Source organism: Oncorhynchus keta, chromosome 2, assembly GCF_023373465.1.
Source record: "Oncorhynchus keta strain PuntledgeMale-10-30-2019 chromosome 2, Oket_V2, whole genome shotgun sequence".
NCBI lineage: Eukaryota > Metazoa > Chordata > Actinopteri > Salmoniformes > Salmonidae > Oncorhynchus > Oncorhynchus keta.
This window is the reverse complement of record NC_068422.1, coordinates 49,341,598-49,369,187: the sequence shown is the minus strand read 5'-3', so window position 1 is coordinate 49,369,187 and position 27,590 is coordinate 49,341,598. Positions and strand designations below refer to the sequence as shown.

At 43.1% G+C, this 27,590-nt stretch overlaps 2 protein-coding genes across 14 annotated transcripts in view; one reads left to right on the top strand and one right to left on the bottom strand.

Annotated features, from left to right (window-relative positions):
* On the bottom strand, nt 1-18,145 carry LOC118401936 (eukaryotic translation initiation factor 3 subunit A-like). Of its 7 annotated transcripts, none has more exons than XM_052478149.1 (23): nt 17,994-18,145; nt 15,898-16,088; nt 15,651-15,787; nt 15,204-15,367; nt 14,430-14,629; nt 12,316-12,524; nt 11,825-11,996; nt 11,352-11,456; nt 11,072-11,170; nt 10,425-10,541; nt 10,033-10,218; nt 9,326-9,673; nt 7,488-7,592; nt 7,240-7,353; nt 6,930-7,052; nt 4,560-4,713; nt 4,074-4,273; nt 2,236-2,324; nt 2,118-2,135; nt 1,562-2,001; nt 1,164-1,342; nt 846-1,026; nt 1-550 (listed from the first exon to the last, which is right to left on the bottom strand). In XM_052478149.1, the coding sequence occupies exons 1-23, from the start codon at nt 18,040-18,042 to the stop codon at nt 339-341; spliced, it is 3,792 nt and encodes a 1,263-aa protein (XP_052334109.1). In that variant the 5' UTR covers nt 18,043-18,145; the 3' UTR covers nt 1-338. The 7 variants fall into 7 exon arrangements, with proteins under 7 accessions (XP_052334109.1, XP_035655528.1, XP_035655537.1 ...); XM_035799635.2 differs by having other exon boundaries at nt 846-1,033; nt 1,168-1,342; XM_035799644.2 differs by having other exon boundaries at nt 846-1,033; nt 1,180-1,342.
* The window catches only part of dennd10 (DENN domain containing 10), an 18,012-nt gene continuing 8,513 nt past the window's right edge, over nt 18,092-27,590 (top strand). Inside the window, exons 1-5 of one of the 7 annotated variants that reach the window (XM_052478184.1) lie at nt 18,602-18,716; nt 18,852-18,900; nt 19,633-19,752; nt 20,072-20,184; nt 27,386-27,455. In XM_052478184.1, the coding sequence (XP_052334144.1) occupies nt 27,410-27,455 (46 nt within the window). In that variant the 5' untranslated portion in view covers nt 18,602-18,716; nt 18,852-18,900; nt 19,633-19,752; nt 20,072-20,184; nt 27,386-27,409. The other 6 variants (XM_035799726.2, XM_052478186.1, XM_052478175.1 and 3 more) reach the window with 6 other exon arrangements.

The window sequence follows — 27,590 nt, the reverse complement described above, 5'->3', positions numbered from 1 at the left end:
TGTTGAGCAAAGTACTTTATTAATAAAGGCCATATTTATCTATAAACATGCAACTCATTGTGTCAAATATGGTTGAATGCTTTAAGATAGAACCACACACTAGATATTAAGTGAGACTAATTGTATACTCTAAGCATGCACATCAAAATGGGAATTAACTAGTTTAGGTTAAGAAGCAACCTTAATTTTAGCAAAATACATATTCAATGGCAATAGAGATCATTGATGAGATGACAAGCTTATGCCAAGGTAAAATTACTAGGAGGCTGGCAGCAATAGAGGTGTACAACAGTCATTGTGGGGCCAATTGGAAGCAGATGCTCAGAGAGAGGGTGGACTCAGCGGCGGGCAACAGTGGTCCAGCCGTCATCGTCGGTCTCTTCGTTGGTCTTCTTGGCGCGACCAGCGTTCTCTTTGTCTTTCTCCGAGCGCCAGGAGCTCTTCTCTCCGTCCGCTTCACGCTCACCCTCTCTGGGTCTGGGGGGAGCCGGACGTTCCTCTTTACGCACATCACGCTTCTCGTCGCCGGCACGGCGCCAAGAGCCTCCTCCTGTGGGCAGAGAATCTGTCTCGTTAGGGGGTGGCATCTTAACTAAGTACTGTGTTTAAAAATACACCCTCCAGATTGGAAACAATGTCAGAGAACTGGGGTTACAGAAGTCTCATTTTTCAGGATATTGGCATGTATGAGTATTGCTGCATTAATAAGTTGATGCTTGATACTGGTTGACGCTTGCAATGAATACAGAGCTGGCTAAATGGTTTAAAACCAAACTTAATACCGAAATTTTAAAACATGTGGCTAGTAAGGTAGGTTTGCAAAGGACTGAGCAGGCTCATCTTACCTTCTTCAGGCTCTCTGCTGGGTGGGGGACGGTCACGGTCATCCCTGCGCTCAGGTCGCTCTCGACGGATAGGAGGGCGATCCTCACGGTCAGGCTCTTCCTGACGAGCAGAGTCTCTCCAGCTTTTCTTGGGCACCTCATCATCAGCACCCGGCCTTCTCCAAGCACCACCACCACCACCCTCTTCCCTGAAAACAGAGGTCCCCGATTACGGCATATTTCTTTTAAATAAGAACACCTGTAAGATTAGTAAGCTTTCACTATATGATCATATAGTATTTGAGGCTCCACATCACAGTGGTGCTGTTTGTAGTCCACATACTGTGCATCTGACCTGGGTGGGCGCCGCTCAGGGAAGCGTTCGCTCTCCTGTTTTTCCTCTCTCTCGACCTCTTCGCCCTCCTTGCTGCTGCTACCTTCGCGGGGTGGACCCCAGCTCTCCTCGCGGGCCTTCTCCCTCTCACGCCAGCCACCACCTGAAGCAGACACCAGAGCAACTGCCCATGATCCAGCACAACGTGTAAGAAGAACTGGCAAAAGTTGCCACCAAACAAACATTTACTATTAGAAGTTTATTAAATATTAATTAACACAATTATAGGAGAACAAGTACAAGGAAGCGGGCTTTCAACAACACAACACACTACACAAGAGAAACATGCAACCACATTTCAATTATCCATATTTGGGACAGATTCAACAGGAAACATCCATACCGGGCCGGCCAGCTGGCTTCCATGGCTTGTCGTCACGGGGCCCGCCCCTTTCGTCATCTCCTCCTCTCCTGGGGCCCCAGGTGTCATCATCAGCCCCGCGTCTGGGGGCCCTAGACTCATCCATGCCTCTGCGGGGGCCGTCATCAAAGCCACGGCGAGGACCTCTGTCTTCGTCAAAGCCACGCCTGGGGCCATCATCGAAGCCTCTGCGGGGAGCGCGGTCCTCGTCCCCCCCCCTCCTAAGACCCCGGTCATCATCCCCAAAGGTTCTCCTTGGTGGACGGTCCTCGTCCATGCCTCTGCGCAGGGGGCGGTCGTCATCCCCAAAGCCCCTGCGTGGGGGTCCACGGTCGTCGGCTCCACCACGGCGAGGGCCGTCTCCTCCTCTCCTGGAGGGTGGCTCTCTGTCTTTGTCCTCGCCGCCATCGGCTCTCCAGTCCCTAGAGAGAGAAAGAACAGCATCATTATAGGACAGGTCACTTTGACCAGTGAACACAAAGTATTTTAAACCAGGTAAAATGCTTTAGATATGCAATCTGAATGAAATTCCACTCACTTATCTGGTACGGTGTCACTATAGAGAGTAATAAAAGATTTTTTGGACCAGTGAACAAAAATTATTTTTAACCAGATTAAATGCTTCAAAAATACAGTCTGAATTAAGTCCCACTCACTTATCAGGCACAGGGCGACGCCTCTCCGATTCAACCTCAGTACGCCTCCTCCATCCTCCACCTCCCTCCTCCTTCTCAGCACCCCAGTCCTGGAGAGGAAAAGTGTACAACTTTCATTACCATTACATTACACACACAGCAAAAAAAGGAAAACAGACCCTTTTCAGGACCCCATCTTTCAAAGATGATTGGTAAAAATCCAAATAACTTCACAGATCTTCATTGTAAAGGGTTTAAACACGGTTTCCCATGCTTGTTCAATGAACCAGAAACAATTAATGATCATGCACATGTGGAACAGTCGTTAAGAAACTTAGACAGTAGGCAATTAAGGTCACAGTTATGAAACCGTAGGACCCTAAAGAGGCCTTTCTACTGACTCTCGAAAAACACCAAAAGAAAGATGCCCAGGGTCCCTGCTCATCTGCGTGAATGTGCCTTAGGTATGCTTCAAGGAGGCATGAGGACTGCAAATATGACCAGGGCAATACATTTCAATGTCTGTACTGTGAGACGCCTAAGACTGAACTACAGGGAGACAGGACAGACAGCTGATCGTCCTCACAGTGGCAGACCACATGTAACACCTGCAGGATCGGTACATCCGAACATCACACCTGCGGGACAGGTACAGGATGGCAACAACAACTGCCCAAGTTACACCAGGAACGCACAACCCTTCCATCAGCGCTCAGACTGTCCGCAATAGGCTGAGAGAGGCTGGACTGAGGGCTTGTCGGCCTTTTGTAAGGCAGGTCCTCAGACATCACCGGCAACAACGTCGCCTATGTGTTTAAACCCACCGTCGCTGTACAAGACAGGACTGGCAAGAAAAATGTGCTTCACTGACGAGTCGCAGTTGTGTCTCACCAGGGGTGATGGTCGGATTCATGTTTATCGTCAAAGGAATGGGCGTTACACAGAGGCCTGTACTCTGGAGCGGGATCGACTTGGAGGTGGAGGGTCTGTCATGGTTGGGGCGGTGTGTCACAGCATCATCAGACTGGGCTTGTTGTCATTGTAGGCAATTTCAACGCTGTGCGTTACAGGAAAGACATCCTCCTCCCTCATGTGGTACCCTTCCTGCAGGCTCACCCTGACATGAGCCTCCAGTATGACAATGCCACCAGCCATACTGCTCATTCTGTGCGTGATTTCCTGTAAGACAGGAATGTCTGTGTTCTGCCATGGCCAGAGAAGAGCCCGGATCTCAATTTCATTGAGCACGTCTGGGACCTGTTGGATCGGAGGGTGAGGGCTAGGGCCATTCCCCCCAGAAATGTCTGGGAGCTTGCAGGTCCCTTGGTGAAAGAGTGGGGTAACATCTCACAGCAAGAACTAGCAAATCTGGTGCAGTCCATGAGGGGGAAATGCACTGCAGTACTTAATGCAGCTGGTGGCCACACCAGAAACTGACTGTTACTTATTTTGACCCACCTTTTGTTCAGGGACACATTTTTCCATTTCTGTTAGTCACATGTCTGTGGAACTTGTTCAGTTCATGTCTCAGTTGTTGAATCTTGTTATGGAGTACATTCATGTCCCACTTTCCACCCAAAATGTCAACAAACTTCACCTTTTACGTTGAGATGGCTGCCTGTGCTTCTCGCTCTCAGTTCGCCGGTGAAATAGAAGTGCATTTAATTTCATGTCGCTCTTTTGAGTGATCAATGAAGGAGAATCATCACTGAGCAAACAAAACTTGCTACATAAACCCATGTAGAAATATTATAATTATTTTAACATCCCTCTAAAGTGAGCCATCTTCGACTCAACAGAAACTGAGCTGTGAGAAAGTGCTCTGGAGGAGATGTTGGCAAGAATGTGTAGTAGGCTACCTTCGCTTCTCCTCTGGGTTTCTCCTCAGACCGGGCAGGGGCCCTCATCTCCTCCTCCCTGCGGCGCTCGCGCTCCTCGATCTCCTGCTGCCGGGCTCGCTGCTTCCTCTCCTGCTCCTCTAGTTTGCGCAGGCGCTCCTGGTACTCCGCCTCCTCTGCCTCGCGTGCTTCCTGCTCGATGCGCTCTCGCTCCTCGCGCTCTGCAACACCACGTGGAAAACATGTAGAGTCAGACAACAGGACACTGAAGACTAAAATGGGGCAACCGTCACATGGGACACCCAGATTAACAAACACCAACCAACACACTTGGACCCAAAATCTGTGCACACAACTTAAGTTTTTGCATATATCTTCAATTGACATCAACTATTACCTACTATTATCTTTAAGAGGAACATCAGAGCTGACAAGATCTGAGATCATTTGACATCCATACTAGATACACCAAGTCTCTTCTGGGCCTGAGGTGTGACGCTGAGGTACCTTTCTTGAGATGCTCCTCGTGGATGCGCTGGGCCTCCTCCTCCTTCTGGCGGTGGAAGGTGTTGCGACGGTCCTCCTTGCGGTGGATCTTCCTCTCCTCTAGACGCTTCTTCCTCTCCTCCACCAGACGCTCCTGGAACTGTTTCAGTTTTTCCTTGGATGGTAACAAGAACAAAAATATTGAGGTGTATTCTTAATAAAATAAAAAAAATGAAAATAACTCATGGTAGAACTCCATTGGCAATTAACACTTTTTTTAGGGGTTATTCCTGCTTTATTTGCAGCAACTGAAGCTCTTTAAAGTAAATATTCACCCAAGTTGAATGTGACATTGTTTTTGTGCATTGCTGAGTGATGTTCTATCGATTCCCTGGGCCAATTCATGTTTATCTGCGATATTGCCGTTCAAGCAGGCAGAAATGCAGCCGGTTTATGACGTAGCATTGAGATAAAGCTGCTCTCGCTACACTGAAACTTAATAGGACTTTTAGATTGCCAAAACATACATGTCAGATTTCAATACAGGCAGATGTCATAACGTGGGAGGGTGTCTTCTCTCGAATGAGCCAATGACCATATATTCCTACCTCAAGAAATGTGTCATTGAACATGGGGTCTAACGGTGTTCACACCTTTCAGACAATTTTTGTGAACCCAGTGCGGTTTGCTTAATTTTGTGTGCAGTGTGAACACTCCAAAAGGAACTCAGACCCCTCAAAAGAGCCCCCAACAGAAACCATCTCAAGAGCTTGGTTCACTTGAATTCTGCGGTCCGGTTCCCTTTTTTAGGGCAATGTGAACACTAAGCTCCCCAGGTTTGCTTGGTATTAATCCCGCGCCACAGACTATTGCAACACCGTTTCCCTCGCCATAGGCCCTCACATTGGTGCCACAAAAGACAGAAAATGTTGTGCAGGTTCACAGAAAAAATGTGCTGTTTTTGGATATTGATTAGCGATTATCAAGGATGCACCGAAACGCCAAAATACTGTATGTGCGGAGTTTAGTTCAGATTATTTGTTTGCGATGTGCTCTATAGGTTAAGAGAGCTTCATAAGCTGTTTATTTGATTGTGAGGTTTGAATAATGTGAGAAGATATCAAATATGTTAAGAAAACACAGAAGAGCACAAAATATATTCTAGCTCTTAAAGGGTCAGTAGCCTACATTGGGTGTACAATTTTCAATTACAGCATTACTTAATCTGCAGTTATTCTTCTGCTATTTATTCCGTTACCAATATGTACATGTTAATAGTATATTCTGATTGCATTTAGTTAAAAGGTGAGCCATAATTGTAATATATTAGCTTCCCAAATGTAAGTAGGTATATGGAATATCTAGCTGTCCGTTCACACATTCTGATGGAATGGCTAGTCCTGCACTTTGTAAAAACACACAGTGCATTGAGTGAATGTTGGAAAAAGATCTTGGTTCCTTTCTAAACATAGCAATGTGAATGCAAAGAGGACTGGCACCACAAAATAGGTGAAGTGAACTGGCAAATGAGTTGCGTCCTCAAAGGCAAGGGCAGCGTGAATACAAAGAGAACTGAGATATTCAGCTCTTTACCACAGAGTTCAGTTTAAAAGAGGGCTGAGATTGGTTCTTTTAAAGAGGACTGTATGTGAAAACACCTTAACACATCTCTCCTATTTGTCATTCGTCATGCAATGGACTGACAAATAGGAGAAATGTGTTAGGGTGTTTCCACATATAGTCTATTGTGATTGTCAGACTCCACTCGAAGGCATATTGATCTACAGGTTAAACATGGTGATCTTGTAGACTTAAATTGATAGTGCAGTTTGTTTAGGCGATATTACAGCTAACTAGCTACTTCACATGCTAATATTGACTTTAGTATTAAAGTGTAACTATGTTTGCTAGCCCGCCCATATATAGCACTGCATGGTGGGTTTTGTAGTCGACCTGAGCTGCATCAGATTTCCACATTGCTACCAACCGTATAACGACAAAATGAAACATTTTTTTCCCACAAGAAATATTGTTCAGTGTTATGGGACACTTAAATTACAGGAATGAGTGGTTTTTGGGCGGATTTTTCCTTTAATTCCATTGCCAATGGGCTTCTAGAGTCGGTGGTGTCATACACATTCTATGACATTTTGTGGTATATGGCCAATATACGACGGCTAAGAGCTGTTCTTATGCGCGATGCCTGCATACAGCTCTTAGCCGTGGTTTATTGGCCATATACCACAAACCCTGAGGCGCCTTATTACTATTATAAACTGGTTACCAATGTAAGTAGAACAGTAAACAGTTATTTGTCATACCCGTGGTATAACAGCTTTCAGCAAATCAGCATCCAGGAGCCAAACTACCCGGTTTAAAAATGGCATTTACCTCGTAGATGAAGCTTCGAGCATCTGTTATTTTGCCCACAAAGTTCTCCTTGTCCTCCATCATTCTGGACATCCTTTGCTTGTGCTCTAAGGCCCTCTCACGCTCCACCTTCATGTTGCTGATCTACAAAACAGATGGATCATAATCATTGACCATTGTGTAACAACAATATTTTAAAAATTTCATCACGAAAAACATGGACCAGACAGTTTGCCATTGCTAGAGCGTTCAGTTTGTGCGTGCCATCTACAATGGCCTTGTGAATGTTAAACACAAAAGGCATAGACTCTGAATAAATATATCGTCTTACCCTCTCCTCCTCTTGGAGCTCCCATAACTCCATGTCCTTGACACGCTGCTCCTCGTAGGCCTTCTTGATCAAGGGGATCTCCTCCAGACGTTTGGCCCTCTCAAAGTAGTCAATCTGCAAGGACCAGTCCACACATGAAACATTGAGCGAGTCATTTTCCCCCTAGTGGAGGTCTTTATGCATCACCTGTTTAACAGGCAAGACCAAAAACAAGGAATATACATTTGCTGAAATGTAAATGTCTTCACCTTTTTCTCCTGGTTCTTCAGGCGGTCCTGAAGCTCTCTCTTCTCCTTCTCAAGCTGCTCCACCTGTTTGGACATGATGAAGTCAGGGTCCAGGTCCTCAAGGTCCTGTGAAAAGAGAGGTTAAATAGTTAGTTCATTTCACCATTGTAGATCCACACTTGATTTCCAAAACTCATTCTAGATATAGATTTATATTCCGGACTCCGACATTGCTTGTTCTAACATTTCTTACATTTCTTGTTCTTTTTACTTTTAGATTGTGTGAATTGTATTGCTAGATATTGTTGCAATTTGAGCTAGAAATAAGCATTTTGCTGACCTGCAATAACACCTGCAAAATTGTATAGGTGATCAATAAACTTAGATTTCAGATGTTATATATACTCAACAAAAATAAATGCAACAATTTCAAAGATTTCACCGAGTTAAGAGTTCATAACGAAATCAGTCAATTGTAATAAATTCATTAGGCCCTTATCTACGGATTTCACATGACTGGGAATACAGCTATGCATCTGTTGGTCACATAAACCTTTTATAAAAAAGGTAGGGCGTGGCTCAGAAAACCAGTCAGTATTTGGTGTGACCACCATTTGCCTCATGCATCTCTTTCAGAGTTGATCAAGCGGTTGACTGTGGCCTGTGGAATGACGTCCCACAATGGCTGTGAAAAGTTGCTGGATATTGGCGAGAACTGGAACACACGGTCTACACGTCGATCCAGAACATCACAAACATGCTCAATGGGTGACATGGCTGGTGAGTATGCAGGTCACGGAAGAACTGGGACATTTTCTGCTTCCAGGAATTGTGTACAGATCCTTGCGACATGGGCCGTGCATTATCATGCGGAAATATGAGGTGATGGCGGTGGATGAATGTCATGACAATGGACCTCCGGATCTCGTCACAGCGTCTCTGTGCATTCAAATTGCCATTGATAAAATGCAATTGTGTTCATTGTCCGTAGCTTGTGCCTGCTCACACCATAACCCGATCACCACTATGGGGCACTCTGTTCACAACGTTGACATCAGTAAACCGCTCGCCCACACGAAGCCATACACGCAGACCACATGCATTTTATTTTTTACCTTTATTTAACCAGGCAAGTCAGTTAAGAACATATTCTTATTTTCAATGACGGCCTGGGAACAGTGGGTTTGTACCCACTGAACGACAGATTTGTACCGTGTCAGCTCGGGGGTTTGAACTCGCAACCTTCCGGTTACTAGTCCAACGCTCTAACCACTAGACTACGCTGCCGCCCCAATGTATGGATTCGTGTGGGTGAGCGGTTTGCGGTTGTGAGGGCAACTGCCAAATTCTCTAAAACATTATGGTAGAGAAGTTACCATTCTCTGGCACAACAGCTCTGGTGGACATTCCTGCAGTCAGTATGCCAATTGCATGCACCCTCAAAACAGCTATGGCATTGTGTTGTGTGACAAAACTGCACACTTTAGTGGCCTTTTATTGTCCACAGCACAAGGTGTGTCAGGTGGATTGATTATCTTGGCAAAGGAGACATTCTCACCAATAGGGATCTAAATAAATTTGGGCACAAAATTTGAGAAATAAGCTTTATGTGGCTATGGAACATTTCTGGGATCTTTGATTTCAGCAAATGAAACCAACAATTTACATGTTGAGTTTACATAATTTTTTGTTCAGTGTACATTCCAGGCAAACACTTACGGTACTGATAAGGGTTTCAACCATTGGGAAGAAAACTTGTCTTAACGTTGATCTCAATGTGATCTTTTCATTTTTAACAAAGCATTATGTTGGACAGGTGTCAAGAGTGTACAGCTTAGTTGAGCTTGTGTGTAGTTTACCTCTATATCGATGTCTTTGAAGGCCTTGGCTCCCAGTTCGGTCTTCTTTATCTGCTCCAGCCGCTCGCGCACTGTCTTTTTCTTGATCTGCTCGTGCTCCTGCATGATGCGCTCCTTCTCGCGCTCCTTGGCCTCCTGGCGAAGGCGCTCCTCCTCTGCCTTGCGCACCTTCTGCAGCTCCGCCTCGCGCTGCTCCAGCTCCTCTTTCTCCCGCTGGATGTTGAGGTTCTCCAGGCGCTCCTTGCGCTCCTCGATGGTCTGCCGGCGGGCCAGGATGCGCTGGTGCTCCTTGCGGCCGTTCTTCAGGTAGGCGGTGATGGCTAGCTGGCTCTGCTCCTCACGCTCTTTCTGGAAATGGTGGACAAAGAGGGTAGAAGAGTGAGAGATGGGGATAGGTTTGTTAGAGCGAGAATGAGCAATAAAGATTGATACGGCGTGAAACCCCTATTCGTGCACAATGTGAATTGGTGGTGGTGTGTGTGTGTGTGTGTGTATGCACGGAACAATACATATAGTATTGGCCCAAAATGTTACATTTTCAAAATTCCTTAAAATAGCTTATAATAATTTATGGAATGCACAATGAGATGATGGAATAAGAAAGCATGTTTTGATATTTTATCAGGGAGGACAGCGACGTGGTCTACTTTTTTTTTAGGGCTAGCAGTGCATGTACAAATGCCATCTCGACGGGAGGCTGTACTCACCAGCATGGACGCAGGCTTGATGACCTGGATTGCTTTGGCCAAGGAAGACGACATTGCTGTCAGCTGGTTCCTGATCTGGGCAGAGGGCATGTTCTGCAAGAACGGCCCCACAGGAGAGTCCTCTTTGGTCGAGTAATTCAGGTCCGAGCCAAAGCTCAGGTTCCGAGTGGTATGGTCAATTCGAACCTAGAAAAAGACATTTCAAAAAGATTTCAAGTGTGCCATTCTGTGTAACAAACAGAAGTGTGTTAATATTTTAGTTGTGGAAATACTGACTGAATTCAAAGTGTATAGGTATGAAAAACCTATGTATTTAGGTGAAAAACCAACTTGGGTGTTTGTGCAAAATTGTACAGAGAATATTATTGACAAATCCACATCCAGTACTCTACCTGCAGATCGCAGTGTCGGGCAGCATCCACAATGGAGCGCTCCAATTGGAAGGGATCCACAAATGGAACCAGGGAGGCCAGACGGTTGAACTCAATGCTTTGATAGATCTGAGCCACCTAATATCCCATTAAAATAAAACAGTGTTCAGTGACTAGTTAATAGGACCACAATTTGCATATTGTAACAATCAATGAAATCATGCATTCCACATGATAGCAGGGATGGGCAACATCCTGAGGCTTGAGAGACACGTCGGGATATTCTTTTGACCGTTTGTTAGTCAATTTGTTTTGAATAATAATCAATGCGTGCTGTAAAAAGGACAGTTATTTTAAAATACATTCGGTAGATTAAAACATGAACATAGTTTCTATCAGAATTTAGATGTTCAAATGTAGTTTAATCCACTTTTTATTTTAGTATTACTAAATCCACCGTGGGTGGTATTTAAAAAAATATATATATATATTTTTTTATATATATATATATATATATATATATATATTTTTTTTTTTTTTAAATAGGCTTGCGGGCCTCCTAGTGCCCATCCCTGCAGCATAGAGTTACAAGGATATCAGTTATCGTTTAAGAGATTGACAGACCATTACAAGTATAAGTGAGCAATCCAAAATGAGCAATAAGTCACCTGCTGCAGCAGCCTGAGGATGGTGTTACTCTGCAGGTGGGGAACATATTGCTGGAGGTCCGCCTCCTTCTCAGACTGGTCTCTCACCCAGTTCAACACCTAAGAGGAAAGTCAATACCACAGATGAAGAAAAACAAAATGGTAAATGAAATCAGCCATGACACAAATTATTGTAATTTCAGGAATTATATGTGTATGTATTTTATATTGTTTTTTGGACCGTTGCAAGTCAAATTGCCCAATGTTGCGACATTGTAACTTGTCTGAATTCAAATGTTACCTTTGTTACTCTTCCGCTCAGCTTCAGTGGGTGGAAGTCCATCTCCAGCCAATTGTACAGCTCCTTCACTTCAGGTACAATGTACTGCAGCAAGTTGAACCGAACCTAAAGGGGAAACATTACATGCACACAGCACCGTGAACAACCCCTGACAAAAGGACAACTAAAAAAAGAAACAGCAGTTGGTTAAACTTTCTCTAGGGGTGAAAACCAAGTCAGCCTATTTTAGGACCCGGGTCACAAGCTAACGGCATGCAAGTAAATCTCAGCAATGGAAAAACAAGTGTTTATTTGAATTGTTCATTATGTAGTAAACAAATGTATCTGTATGGGTAGGTCACAGGGCTAAAACAAGTTCAGCACTAGAATACAAACTCCTAACACGGACATATGGGACATACTGTTACCGGTCTGCTCACAAACATAAAGCTATGGTTATTTCTATAGTCTGTTCCATGCATGTGGGTATATACCATGTCATTGATGAGGCTCTGGCGGGTTGGTGGGGACTGCAGGCCCAGTAGTGTGGCCAGCCTACGGTGTTTCTCCACGATTATGCCGTCCATGTCCAACAGGCGGGCAATATCTGTGCGTTCCGGGGTGATGGGAATGGACAGGGTGGCCAGGAGGACCCTTGTGGACATCCTGAGGGAGAGAGAGGAGAGCTGTGAGCAACTGCCTGACTGGCAACCTTGGATCTACCCATCAACAAACATTGATGACAAAAAGCACATTAACATGAAGAGGAAGGGGGCAGTGTCCTGTAAAAAAAGGCTCTGATTAGTTGCAAATGAGGCAGAGGTGTGAGGGTGACTGATCGACAGGTGATTAAGGTGAGAGAGAAACCATAAGTCTGGTTGATGAAAAGTCTGACAATTGTTTTGTTGTTGTTAAGGGAATGGCCATTCAAATAATTATTTTTGCCACACGTTCCAACAGACTGGTCAGGACTGGGCTTCCATACCTCTGCATCTCTTCCTGGGTGAGGTTCTTGCGCATCTCCCTGGAAAGATGGTAGAGGCGATGGAGGGTGCATGCGTGGAACAGGGCATTCCCAGACTTCCAAAACACAGTTGACACCTTGTTGTAGTAGTTGGCCATAAGTTGAGGCTTGGGGGGCTTCTTGGAAAGGGCGAAGAGACCATGGATGTCTTCCACAGCCTTGAAAGCTTCCTGTAAAAATCAAAATTCATAACACATACAAATCAATGTTCATAATAAAATGTACAGTGCCTTGCGAAAGTATTCGGCACCCTTGAACTTTGCGACCTTTTGCCACATTTCAGGCTTCAAACAAAGATATAAAAATGTATTTCTTTGTGAAGAATCAACAACAAGTGGGACACAATCATGAAGTGGAACAACATTTATTGGATATTTCAAACTTTTTTAACAAATCAAAAACTAAAAAAATTGGGCGTGCAAAATTATTCAGCCCCTTTACTTTCAGTGCAACAAACGCTCTCCAGAAGTTCAGTGAGGATCTCTGAATGATCCAATGTTGACCTAAATGACTAATGATGATAAATACAATCCACCTGTGTGTAATCAAGTCTCCGTATAAATGCACCTGCACTGTGATAGTCTCAGAGGTCCGTTAAAAGCACAGAAGAACAAGGAACACACCAGGCAGGTCCGAGATATTGTTGTGAAGAAGTTTAAAGCCGGATTTGGATACAAAAAGATTTCCCAAGCTTTAAACATCCCAAGGAGCACTGTGCAAGCGATAATATTGAAATGGAAGGGGTATCAGACCACTGCAAATCTACCAAGACCTGGCCGTCCCTCTAAACTTTCAGCTCATACAAGGAGAAGACTGATCAGAGATGCAGCCAAGAGGCCCATGATCACTCTGGATGAACTGCAGAGATCTACAGCTGAGGTGGGAGACTCTGTCCATAGGACAACAATCAGTCGTATATTGCACAAATCTGGCCTTTATGGAAGAGTGGCAAGAAGAAAGCCATTTCTTAAAGATATCTATAAAAAGTGTCGTTTAAAGTTTGCCACAAGCCACCTGGGAGACACACCAAACATGTGGAAGAAGGTGCTCTGGTCAGATGAAACCAAAATTGAACTTTTTGGCAACAATGCAAAACGTTATGTTTGGCGTAAACGCAACACAGCTCATCACCCTGAACACACCATCCCCACTGTCAAACATGGTGATGGCAGCATCATGGTTTGGGCCTGCTTTTCTTCAGCAGGGACAGGGAAGATGGTTCAAATTGATGGGAAGATGGATGGAGCCAAATATAGGACCATTCTGGAAGAAAACCTGATGGAGTCTGCAAAACATTTACATCTACATTTAAGTCATTTAGCAGACGCTCTTATCCAGAGCGACTTACAAATTGGTGCATTCACCTTATGACATCCAGTGGAACAGTCACTTTACAATAGTGCATCTAAATCTTAAAGGGGGTGAGAAGGATTACTTATCCTATCCTAGGTATTCCTTAAAGAGGTGGGGTTTCAGGTGTCTCCGGAAGGTGGTGATTGACTGAGACGGAGATTTGTCTTCCAACAAGACAATGATCCAAAACATAAAGCAAAATCTACAATGGAATGGTTCAAAAATAAACATATCCAGGTGTTAGAATGGCCAAGTCAAAGTCCAGACCTGAATCCAATCGAGAATCTGTGGAAAGAACTGAAAAAATTCAGTCTCTCGATGTGCAAAACTGATAGACATACCCCAACCCAAGCGACTTACAGCTGTAATCGCAGCAAAAGGTGGCACTACAAAGTATTAACTTAAGGGGGCTGAATAATTTTGCACACCCAATGTTTCAGTTTTTGATTTGTTCAAAAAGTTTGAAATATCCAATACATGTCGTTCCACTTCATGATTGTGTCCCACTTGTTGATGATTCTTCACAAAAAAATACAGTTTTATATCTTTATGTTTGAAGCCTGAAATGTGGCAAAAGGTCGCAAAGTTCAAGGGGGCTGAATACTTTCGCAAGGCACTGTAGATAAAATTGCCTGCTGAAAAAAGGAACAATGGGCAATAGAAGTATTTGAGATGCAACATTGTTACAATTAAACATGGCAAGCTAATCATATTTGACATACCTGCCAGAGCTCCATGGCAATAGCACTGTCCAGTTGCACAAGGCGTGTCTCCAGGTGCATAGACTGGCTCTCAGGGTTGTTCAGGTTGATGGCTGTGCTCTGGTTGTGGTGGCGCTGGATCTGACCCAGGTGCATGCGCAGATTGTCACAAAGCTTCCGGAACTCTGCCTTACGGGTGTACTGAAGGCAGAACTTGAAAGCTGTGGAGTACATTAGGATAAGGAGCAATAAATTGATTATGGTGCCAGAAAAGGTGAGTAAACATAAACACTTATGCATCTCAGACTAATATATTTCTAATAACAAGAGTGTTAGCTAACATCAAACCTACACTCAAACCAGGCACTGAAAATGTACATCAGGGGGCACCTGGGGCTCCCCAACGTTCAGTAAAAATGATTGTAGTTTTTGGTTCATTTGTTTCCTTCTGTAGCTCAGTTGGTAGAGCATGGCGCTTGTAACGCCAGGGTAGTGGGTTCGATTCCCAGGACCACCCATACGCAGAATGTATGCACACAGTCGCTTTGGATAAAAGCGTCTGCTAAATGGCATATATATAAGAACTCAGCAAAATAAAAAATAATTAGTATTTCCCCTTTTATTTTTTATGTCTCAATGTAATCAGGTAGGAAATGCTTTTTGGGCTTACTTGTGGTCAATTTGCTGTGAAAATGTGTATAATTATTTTCACTCCCTGACCATCCACTGACAAATTGGGTGAAAGAAGTTGCCTACCCGGATGTACATCAGGTTAAAAGTTTAGATTGTGCTCACCTTGTTGTGCAATGTCATGGTAGAGGCGCTCCACCTTGGAGTTGTTACGCAGCAAGTCCAGGCATTGGCGGTAGGATTCCCACAGAAATTTCACCCAGGGAGTGAGCAGCAGACGGTCTGTACGATCCTGGGTGTCTTCACCACTCACAGCGCTCAGAAGTACACTAGGATCACACAAGGTAGTCAAGTCATATTTGAGCTCATAGAACTACACCGTCAACATTGCATCACTGTGCACACATCACCGCCATGCTAATGGTTTACAGCAGAGGTGAAGCACAATAGTTATCGTGTTTACAGCTATTAAAAATGTGGTAACAATCAAGTTTACGGATAGTGTAATATATCTGAAATCTAGTATCAGACCATTACATTGGAAAAAGTTTTCAATGGACCCATATCTCAAAGTTAAATAAAAGGTTCCTAGTTAAATAAAAGGTTAAATACCTCTCAGGAGTCTGGATGTTGTCAAGATCCTCAATGTCCAGGACCATCTGCTGCGACTCCCCCTTGGCTGTCTCCGTCTTCTCCTCGGCCAATTTCAGGTAGGCTCGAACCACATCCTCGAGGGATTTGATGTTCACCTACAGAACAAAATAGAGGGTCATACTTAACTACGGCAGGCAAGTTACTTTTGTAGGATCAATAGTATGCCAGGTTTACGCTTGTCCAAGAGAGGGCTTGGTGTGCTGACCTGCTGGCAGATGTTCTTGTACTGGTATAGGCCCTCCTTGGCCAGGTGGCTCTTGCGCAGGTCCACGCAGAGCTCCAGGTACTTGAGCATGATGGGCTCGTGGATCTTCTGCCATGTTCGATGCTTTTTGCTCTTAATGACATCGTACAAAACATCCAAAGCTGGCTGCTTTTTGCCCACCTCCAAAAACTCTGTAAAAACATAGCACATTACATGAAAAATGATGAAAAAATATGTTCTGAATGTGAATCCGTTGCTGCAATATAACTTTCATGCACAAAGGACACCTAATAGATTACAAATATCGGAGTCCGGTTTCCCCGACATCGCTGGAATTTAGGCTTACGAGTGTTTTAACGATGCATCTTTCCTACAACAGCCGAAGATGCAACGAGAGAACATTGCTACGGGCATCATTGAGGCATGTGTCGATACTGATAGGATCGAAAGAAAGGCAGTCCGCCCGTCTCTCAGAACAGCTTTCACCATTCAAATCCTACCTTGATATTATAATTATTCCACAATAATGACAGATCAGCTCCTAGAAAGATATCACTTGTGGCCGCAAATATTGAGACAGCTTATTCTAATGCTTACCCTATAATAACGTACTTAATCATGATTTGGCACATCATTGCACACATTAGGCTACACATCATTAAATATATTGAGGCAGAAATTACAGACAGTAACCAAATAAAACATAATTGAAATGACAGTATATGGGCCTAGATATCCTATAATTTAGTTAGGCTATTTATATTTGAAAGCAGTCATCTCGGCTCTCATTTGAAGCATCTTTTTATCCTTTGCTTGTTTATAACAACTGCAGACATGGGCAACTTTGGAATTGTAGTCAACTTCACGAAGTTATCTACGATCACAGAGACAGATAAACATCTTGATTCTGTTTTGTGGACGTCTGTGTATAAAGTGACGCGGCAGGGTGGGACAACACATCTAACCACATATTTTGCTGTTCTTCAGATTATGAGCTTTTTCAAGTGCAACTTTAGTAATGATGTCGAAAACGACGCGGAAGGTTCGTTCTAATGATGAACATAGCCTTAAGATGCTGTTGGGAAACGAGGCCCTGACAGCTGACTTTGTATTATCACACACACCGGACAGGTCCAGTGAAATGTGTTGTTTTACAGGGTCAGCAATAGTAGTACGGAACCCCTAGACTAGAGCAAATTAGGGTTAAGGACCAAGAGCAAGGGCACATCGACAGATTTTTCACCTTGTCAGCTCAGGTATTCGAACCAGCGATCTTTCGGGTACTGTCCCAACCGCTAGGCTACCAGCTGCACTTTAGCTACTATAATAGGTATTTAGCTACACCCCAAACCAGCCATATGTTATGACTAACGAGCGACAATATAACTGCAAGATTAATTAGTAGAGAATGTTTGCTATGACAACATCACGTGACAACCGACTTTCATGGGGGAGGGGGGGGGGGTTGAGATGTGCAAACCCTGCCCGGGGAACAGGGCGATGCAAAACGAACTCGCCCATTGATAGCCAATCTTAGCTGGGCCTTCTGTTTTGGTGATCCAATCTAGCTAGTTACCTTGTTAGTTATCCAAGACAAGGCTAAAACATTAACCATCAGCAGCTCTTACCTTTCAGTTGATGTGGCGAAACCGATTATTAGTGACTTCCGAGTGAGTTGAACAAGTTGATCCCCGTGTCACTAGTTAGCAGCTTAGCTAGAGGATATGCTAATACGTTAGCTAACCCTTCAAGGCTAGGACGTGCTGACGTTAATGTTAGCTAGTCAGTGTGAACAAGATGGCAGGTACTTTTCGACGCACCCGGCCTAACATCAGTGACAGACATAAATCTGATCGGTGTGATTTTAGATTTCAAGCACTGTTGTTGAATTGACCGGGCTATGACACATTTTAACGTAATTATGGGTGGTGTTATTCAAATGCCTAGTGACACGGGTGGCTTGAATGAGTGTACCTCTAAACTTACAACATGTCTTCCCCGCCATGCGTAGGAGCTAGCGAACCACGGCAAGCCAATGTGAATACATAACTGGGACGCAAGCGCGGAAATCTAAAAAATTATCATATAAGACTCACCATTTGCTCGTTTGAGAGCATTCTCCGGTCGTTGGAAATAGGCCGGCATTTTTCTGACTTTCTCGCGGAATGAAGAGAAGGTTGGTTTGGGTGAATTTGACAAATTTCACCGGTCCATCCGCGCCAGGCATTCACCCGTTCCGACAAGCTCCTAGGAAAGGAATGAACCACGTGAACGGCCCACATCAGTGACGACAAAGGTTCCCGTATGTAACAGAAGAGACGTACATCAGATAGAAAGGCTGTAAGTAAATTATTAAACGTATGTATATTGATTGAGAGGAAATTTTATTACAATTTAATGTGATTTTTTTTCATGACGTTGCCGTAAAAAATTTAACAAATAAATATAAATTAAATATTTAATAGACATTCATTTGCTTTGCAGGCATTTGAGATGAAAACAACCTGACATTTAATGTGACATTTAAATAATTACTTTCTTTGAGCACAACATAAACAAAAAAAAGGAAATTAGTGATACATTGATTGGTGGTAGATTACATATTTATTTTATGAGAGGATAAGAGGAATTAACTATTCTAATATAGTATTTCTATAGTGATGATACAGTAATACCGCCAACACAGCAGGTGGCACCAAAGAGATTAATCATAAACGACGAAAAAGTCTGCATTTGTGCTTGTGTATTTCTTTTTTTTATGCTCCAAAAAAAAAGTCCGTGTAAAAAAAGACAGACTTTTTCAGGCTTTTCTTTCAAAGGTAATTTTACCATCTCTACTTCTATTCGTAAAGCAACCGTAGAAGAAGATCCAATATCAGGAAGTAGGAATATAATTTGATAGACTTTGCTTTTTGAAAGCGTCAATGTTAGCTAATTATTTATTAATGTTCTAGATTTGCTCATTCTGCACGATCATAATTGCAGATCTGGACCATATACACGGTAATTGTACTTTCATTACCTTTGTTTCCTTGTACTGTAGCTATAGTTACGCGCATAAGTGTATTCTGCAAACTGTAGCTACATAACTTATCATTTCAAATGTTATGACAATCGAAGTTAATTGTAGCTAATCATTCATTGTGGCTGGTTTATGTAGGTATAACCTTAGCTGGGTTTGTCAACTCCACATATTGGTGGAGTGATTGTTAGGTTCGCCTTCAAAATAAAGGTTCCGAATTGAAACTGATGCAAAAGGTTGCAAATCGTGAAAACATGACACAATTGCACTAGATAAGGCTAAACAACGTTGGAATGTTATATAAATTCAACAAAAGCCAATTAGCTAGTTCATTTGACAAAGTAAAGTAAAAAATCAGTTGAAATCACACTGTGGATGTATTTGAATTCAGAATTGCATTGGGGGCATACTTACAATACCAGTCAAAACTTTGGACACCTACTCATTCAAGGATTATTCTTTATTTATACTGTTTTATACATTGTAGAATAATAGTGAAGACATCAAAACTATGTAATAACACACATGGAATCAATCATGTAGTAACCAAAAAAGTATTTAAACACATATTTTAGATTTGATAAAGTAGCCCCCCTTTTGCCATATTCTTGGCATTCTCACAACCAGCTTCACCTGCAATGCTTTTCCAACAGTATTGAAGGAGTTTTCACATATGCTGAGCACTTGTTGGCTGCTTTTCTTTCACTCTGCAGTCCAACTAATCCCAAACCATCTCAATTGGTTTGAGGTCGAGTGATTGTGGAGGCCAGGTCATCTGATGCAGCACTCCATCACCCTCTGACTTGGTCAAATAGCCATTACACAGCCTGGAGGTGTGTTGGGTCATTGTCCTGTTGAAAAACAAATGATAATCCCAATAAGTGAAAACCAGATGAGATTGTGTATTGCTGCAGAATTCTGTGGTAGCCATGCTGGTTGGCACGATGGCACCGAAAAATAGGGCAGCTCTGCTTTTAGCTCCTAAGCAACTTTGCAGTATTTTGCTTTTTGTGTGTTATTTCTTACATTATTAGGCCATATGTTTTTTTGTGTTATTACATACAGCCGGAAATAACTTTTGGATATCAGAGCGGCGGTAACTCACCTGCATTATGACTTTCTCGAATTCGATGCTTTGTTCGTACCCCCCAGGGCAATTTAACTGATTCCAGAGGCTGATCCAAAACACTGCCGGCGGAGAAGAGGTATTCGGAGTGGACTCCTAGTCCGACTCAGGAGGCGCGGACACCATCCACCGCTTCCGAGTATATTACTTATGTTCAGTTTCCGGATAATAAAGTAGATGAGCTTAGGGCGAGAAGGGATTGTAACATACTCTGTTTCACGGAAACATGTCTCTCCTAGATATACTGGCTTTGTCCCTACAGCCAGCTGGGTTCTCAGTATATCGCACAGACAGGAATAAAGAACTCTCTGGGAAGAAGAAAGGCATATGTATCATGATTAACCACTCATGGTGTGATTTGTGAGTGATAACATACAGAAACTCTTGTCCTTTTGTTCACCCGACGTAGAATACCTCACAATCAAATGCCGACCGTATTACCTCCCAAGAGAATTATCTTCGGTTATAGTCACAGCCATGCATATTCCCCCTCAAGCCGATACACAGATGGCCCTCAAAGAACTTCACTGAACTTTATGCAAACTGGAAACCAAATACAATTGAAGTCGTAAGTTTACATACACCTTAGCCAAATACATTTAAACTCCGTTTTTCACAATTCCTGAATTTAATCATAGTAGAAATTCCCTGTCTTAGGTCAGTTAGGATCACCACTTTATTTTAAGAATGTGAAATGTCAGAATAATAGTGGAGAGTGATTTATTTCAGCTTTTATTTCTTTCATTACATTCCCAGTGGGTCAGAAGATTACATACACTCAATTAAATTGTTTAACTTGGGTCAAACATTTCAGGTAGCCTTCCACAAGCTTCTCACAATAAGTTGGGTGAATTTTGGCCCATTCCTCCTGACAGAGCTGGTGTAACTGAGTCAGGTTTATAGGCCTCCTTGCTCACATACACCTTTTCAGTTCTGCCCACACATTTTCTATGGAATTGAGGTCAGGGCTTTGTGATGACCACTCCAATACCTTGACTTTGTCCTTAAGCCAATTTTGCCACAACTTTGGAAGTATGCTTGGTCATTGTCCATTTAGAAGACACATTTTGCAACCAAGCTTGAACTTCCTGACGGATGTCTTGAGCTGTTGCTTCAATATATCCACATACATTTCCTTCCTCATGATGCCATCTATTTTGTGAAGTGCACCAGTCCCTCCTGCAGCAAGCCTCCCCCTTTTTCCTACAAACATGACGATGGTCATTATGGCCAAACAGTTTTATTTTTGTTTCACCAAACCAGAGGACATTTCTCCAAAAAGTACAATCTTTATCCCCATGTGCAGTTGCAAACCATAGTCTTGCTTTTTTTATGGCAGTTTTGGAGCAGTGGCTTCTTCCTTGCTGAGTGGCCTTTCAGGTTATGTTGATATAGGACTCGTTTTACTGTGGATATAGATACTTTTGTACCTTTTTCCTCCAGCATCTCCACAAGGTCCTTTGCTGTTGTTCTGAGATTGATTTGCACTTTTCGCACCAAAGTACGTTCATCTCTAGGAGACAGAACGCGTCTCCTTCCTGAGCGGTATGACGGCTGTGTGGTCCCATGGTGTTTATACTTGCGTACTATTGTTTGCACAGATGAACGTGGTACCTTCAGGCATTTGGAAATTGCTCCCAAGGATGAACCATTCTTGTGGTAGATCTACAATTTTTTTCTGAGGTCTTGTCTATTTTCTTTTGATTTTCCCATGATGTCAAGCAGAGGCACTGAGTTTGAAGGTAGGCCTTGAAATACATACACAGGTACAACTCCAATTGACTCAAATGATGTCAATTAGACTATCAGAATCTTCTAAAACAGGTTTTAATGATTCAATGTAAGTGTGTGTAAACTTCCGACTTCAACTGTATCTCTATAGTAGGCTAAAGTACTCTGGTGAGCCAGACTGGGAATCTTCTTAATCCTATTAATCATACTCCCTCCTTTGTTATACTGCTGTGGGGAGACCAGTCTAAATCTCTTCAGGTACTCATTGACTCTGGGGCAGATGAGAGTTTTATGAATGCCACTCTAGTTTCTGAATTAGGTATTCCCACTCAACTTCTCTCTGTTACCATGGATGCTAGAGCACTGGACTGACGCTCCATTGGTAGAGTTACCCACAGCACTGTTCCTGTTAATTGACGGGTTTCAGGAAATCACAGTGAGGCAATACAGCTGCTCCTCATTGAGTCTCCCCATGTTCTAGTTTTTTTGGGATTTTCTTGGTTTAAGAAACACAACCCCATTATTGATTAGACCACAAGTTCCAGCCTGGGTTGGAGTCCGTTTTGCCATTCCCATTGCCTCAAAGCAGCGCAGACTTCCCCGAGACAGCCTCCTCGGGGCTTGAGTCAAGTCTCGGATTTCTCTACCGTCCCCACAGAGTACCACGACATCCTGGAGGTTTTCAGCAAGGCACGGGCTACTTCTCTTCCCCGACTCCACCCTAAGTGTATGTATACTTCCGACTTCAACTTTATCCTGAGGCTGTATTTATTGTAGCTGGGGATTTTAACAAAGCAAATTTGAGGAAAACGCTTGTGAAATTTTACCAACACATTGACCGCAGCACTTGCTACTCAGCTTTTCAAAATGCCTACAAGGCCATCCCCTGCCCTCCTGTTGGAAAATTTGATCATGACTCCATATAGCTCCTCCCTTCCTATAGGCATTAATTCAAACAGGAAGTACCTGTGCTATTGACTATTCAACACTGGTCTGACCAATCAGATTCCACACTTTAAGATTGTTTTGACCACGCGGACTGGGATATGTATTCCGGGTAGCTCTGAGAATAACATCGACAGATACGGTGACTGAGTTTATCAGAAAGTGTATAGGAGATGTTGTACCCACTGTGACTTTTAAAACCTACCGTAACCAGAAACCTTGGATAGATGACAGCATTCATGCAAAACTGAAAGTGCAAACCAACGCATTTAACCATGGCAAGGTGACTGGGAATTTGGCCAAATACAAACAGTGTAGTTATTCCATCCGTAAGGCAATCAACCAGGCACAACATCAGTATAGAGACAAAGTGTAGTCACAATTCAACGGCTCAGATACGAGATGTATGTGACAGGCTCTACAGACAATCACGGACTACAAAGGGAAACCAGCTACGTCGCGGACACCGACGTCTTGCTTCCGGACAAGCCAAACACCTTCACCCGCTTTGAAGATAACACAGTGCAACTGACGCGACTCGCTACCAAGGACTGTGGGCTCTCCTTCTCCATGGTCGACGTGAGTAAGACATTTAAGCATGTTAACCCTCGCAAGGCTGCCAGCCCAGACGGCATCCTTAGCCGTGTCCTCAGAGCATGAGCAGACCAGCTGGCTGGAGTGTTTACGGACATATTCAATCTCTCCTTATCCCAGTCTGCTGTCCCCACTTGGTTCAAGATATCCATCATTGTTCCTGTACCCAAGAAAGCAAAGGTAACTTAACTAATTGACTATCGCCCCGTAGCACTCACTTCCGTCATCATGAAGTGCTTTGAGAAGCTAGTTAAGGATCATATCACCTCTACCTTACCTTTCCTGACACCTTAGACACACTTCAATTTGCTTACCACCCCAGTAGAGCCACAGATGATGCAGTCACCATCGCACTGCACACTGCCCTATCCCATCTGGACAAGAGGAATACTTATGTAAGAATGCTGTTCATTGACTATAGCTCAGCATTACACCCCATAGTATGCTCCAAGCTCATCATTAAGCTCGGCGCCCTGGGTCTGAACCCCGCCCTGTGCAACTGGGTCCTGGACTTCCTGACGTGCCGCCCCCAGGTGGTGAAGGTAGGAAACAAGACTTCCACTTCGCTGATCCTTAACACAGGGGCCCCACAACGGTGTGTGCTCAGCCCCCTCCTGTACTCCCTGTTCACACGTGACTGCGTGGCCACGCACGCCTTCAAGTCAATCATCAATGCCTAGAAGGCCAGCATCCCAGAGTCGCCTCTTCACTGTTGACGTTGAGACTGGTGTTTTGCGGGTACTATTTAATGAAGCTGCCAGTTGAGGACTTGTGAGGCGTCGGTTTCTCAAACTAGACACTAATGTACTTGTCCTCTTGTGCCCCGGGGCCTCCCACTCTACTTTCTATTCTGGTTAGAGACAGTTTGCGCTGTTCTATGAACGGAGTAGTACACAGCGTTGTACCAGATCTTCAGTTTCTTGGCAATTTCTCGCATGGAATAGCCTTAATTTCTCAGAACAAGAATAAACTGATGAGTTTCAGAAAGCTATTTATTTCTGGCCATTTTGAGCCTGTAATCGAACTCACAAATGCTGACGCTCCAGATACTCAACTTGTCTAAAGAAAGACAGTTTTATTTATTCTTTAATCAGCATAACAGCATAACAACTTTTGAACGGTAGTGTATATAAACAAATCTTCAAACATTTTGCAATGAAAACGAGAGTTTCTATTGGACATTCAGGAAGTTCTCTCACCGTTTTCCATTGTTTGGTTCTTAAACCTCTTGCTGTGTTCCAGTCGAATTGGACCGATTTACAAGTTTTCTCTCTGAAAAATGTATTTAATTTAATCTGATTGTCATAAGGTTCCATGACTTTGTCCACACAGGGCATCTGAACACACAAAATACATTTTGATGATTTTCATAAAATTCTGGGTGTTTTATTTAACTTTTGTTCACCTGTGGTGTTCCCGGTTAAAACTGACCGGTCATTCGAAATGAATGGGTGAGACTACAATTAGTGTATAAAATTGAGTTCAGGCACATACCCATTCATCAGATGGACACACTTCCTCTCCCAGACCACACACACCTCACTCCCCTTCTTGGCTTCAATGGCAACCTCCATGGGAACCTTTCCCCAACAGAATCTTTCCCCCAGAGGAACCACACCTGTTGGGGTTCTCACAATCGCAACATTGTTTCAATACTATATAGAACTTTTCTCACAATTCATTTTGTGGCAGCACAATGACCAAACGATATACTGTATGTGAGGGAGGCTCTTTTGATTATATCTTTGATCATGATACTTGTGAGGAGGAGAGAGGCCAGGAAACTGACAGTGAAGATGCATTAGAGGAGAAATTAGTCTGTGATAAATAGCACTGTTTCATCTGATTATTTGTTATAGTCAAAATGATCCATACATTTATGCTTTTTTAAACTCAAAAACAAGTTGTATGAGCTCAGGTCAATGAGGCCTACAGGCAATAAATAGCAAATAGAAGTTCAAAACTTGTAATGTTCACAAGAACTTAAGTTGATAAAAATATCTAACACAACATTAGGTGATCATATATGTATTAATATGGATTTATGAATCAGCTATAATGGAGCTGTCATTTTGGACTGCGAACACATAATTAATTAACATGAAACGAACACAACAGGAGGGTTAAACAGTAAATGGTTTTTGTTGCAATACATAATGAATATACCCCGGCTCCTTACCGAGGTAAATTTGTTTAATATCGGATATTCAATGGAGATTTGGTTTTCTCTCATCAATATCTATTGAACCAAGCATAACATGATAATAGAAATAGTAATGGTGTCTTTTTGTATGCACTAACTCCTCCATGGTTCGTTGGACAAGGCCTATGAGGAAAATTCATGGAGTTTTTGTAGGGTTTTTGGATAAATGGCGAAAATAAGGTCTGTGGTAAACACAGGCTGAGGAGATCCTATACGTTTTGTTCGGCGAGATAATCTTCATCTGCTAACATCACTTTTTGTGAATCTTTAAGGATGTAGGTAATAATACTAATAATAACAATTTAAAAAAATCAAAGGCTTCATAATTCATAAAGGTCATGTTAACTGACTGCTATTACTCATAGAACAAAACCTAGAAGATCTCCTAAAGGTGTTCGCATGCTTCCCAGCCAAAACAGTTTGGAAGAGTACGTGCGTATATTATGACAACATTTTGTGATGTTTTGTACTTTGTTGAGGGTTTTTTCGGCTGTTCGGGTACACTACTTTTTTTCTGGAGTCAAGCAGAAGTTCAGAGCCAATGTCTACGCCCCTTTGTCAGTGATTGGTCAACACCAGGGATTCTTCAATAAAATATTTGTTGTCATTCAACGAAAGATGACAAATTTTCATGCACGTTTTTTAAAAGTGTGTGTGTGTGTGTTTTTTAAATTTGACACTCTTTCGCCCCAATTTCGATCTTGTCTCATTGCTGCAACTCCCCAACGGGCTCGGGAGGCGAAGGTGGATGCGTGCTCTGAAACATGACCCGCCAAACCACACTTCTTAACACCCGCCTGCTTAACCCAGAAGCCAACCGCACTAATGTATCGGAGGAAACACTGTTCAACTGACGACCGAGGTCAGTCTGCAGGCACCCAGCCTGCCAAAAGGAGTCACTAGAGCGCGATGAGCCAAGTAAAGTCCCCCCCAGCCAAACCCTCCCCTAACCCGGACGACGCCGGGCCAATTGTGTGCCGCCCTATGGGACTCCCGATCACGACCGGTTGTGATACAGCCCAGGATCGTACCTCGGTCTCTAGTGACACCTCTAGCACTGCCTTAGAACGCTGCGCCACTTGGGAGGCCATGCACATTTTGTTATTGAAAAATACTGCATCAAGCATCGAGTTAGATGTAAAATTGCACGGCTAAGATCTCTTTGGCAAAAACTTCAACATTTGACAGATTTCTTGAGTTATCTTAGGTTAAATCGGACTATATTGAGGCTACTGTACTATTGCCCCTTATTTCTTGTTTTTCAAGCGAAGGTCTTTTAAGGGAGTATGCGAGCACATTCGTTCAGTTTCGCTTAGCGGACTTCAGCTAACCGCCAGCCGAACTGAAGCATTCTGACGCCTTAAGCCTATATAACCTTATTTTCTGCATTTTTTCCAAAACCCATTTCTTCCCCCATACATTTTTCCCATATGGATGGCTGAACGAACCAGAGGTAACTTATTGTTGGATTTTAGGACTAGAAGCTCTATGAAGATGGTATATTCTGAATCAGGTGGATGGAGAAAAATCCACACCTTTCTTTATTTTGTTTGAAACCTTATTATTAAAATCTTCAATAGCTCTTAGACAAAGCGTGCCATGACTATGAAAACAATATATTATGAATCGGGGGAGGAATCCACATCTTTTTTTTAATAGACATTTCAGATTTTTCTCCATCCACCTGATTCAGAATATACTGTACCACCTTCATAGTCATGGCATGCTTGGTTCAATAGCTATTGACTAGAGAAAGCCGAATATCCAATATAAAACCAATATTACTTCGGCCTGCTTGTTTGGTGAAAGTGTTGCTTCCTTGTCCTAAGACGAGCTATCATGAGTCCCTAATTGTCAACTCCCACAGTTTACGACTGAATTGTAATGGGAGATGGCGGCACCAGAAACTCAGCTCATGCTAAGCATTGGATTAATTGGTAAGGCAAGACACCGAATATCATTCAATTGTTGTAATTATGTTATCCTGCTGGTTGATGCATGCTAAGTGTTCTCCTGTTTGGCTTTGACTGTCACCACATGATATCAATGTGATCAAGTATTTGACTTCCTGT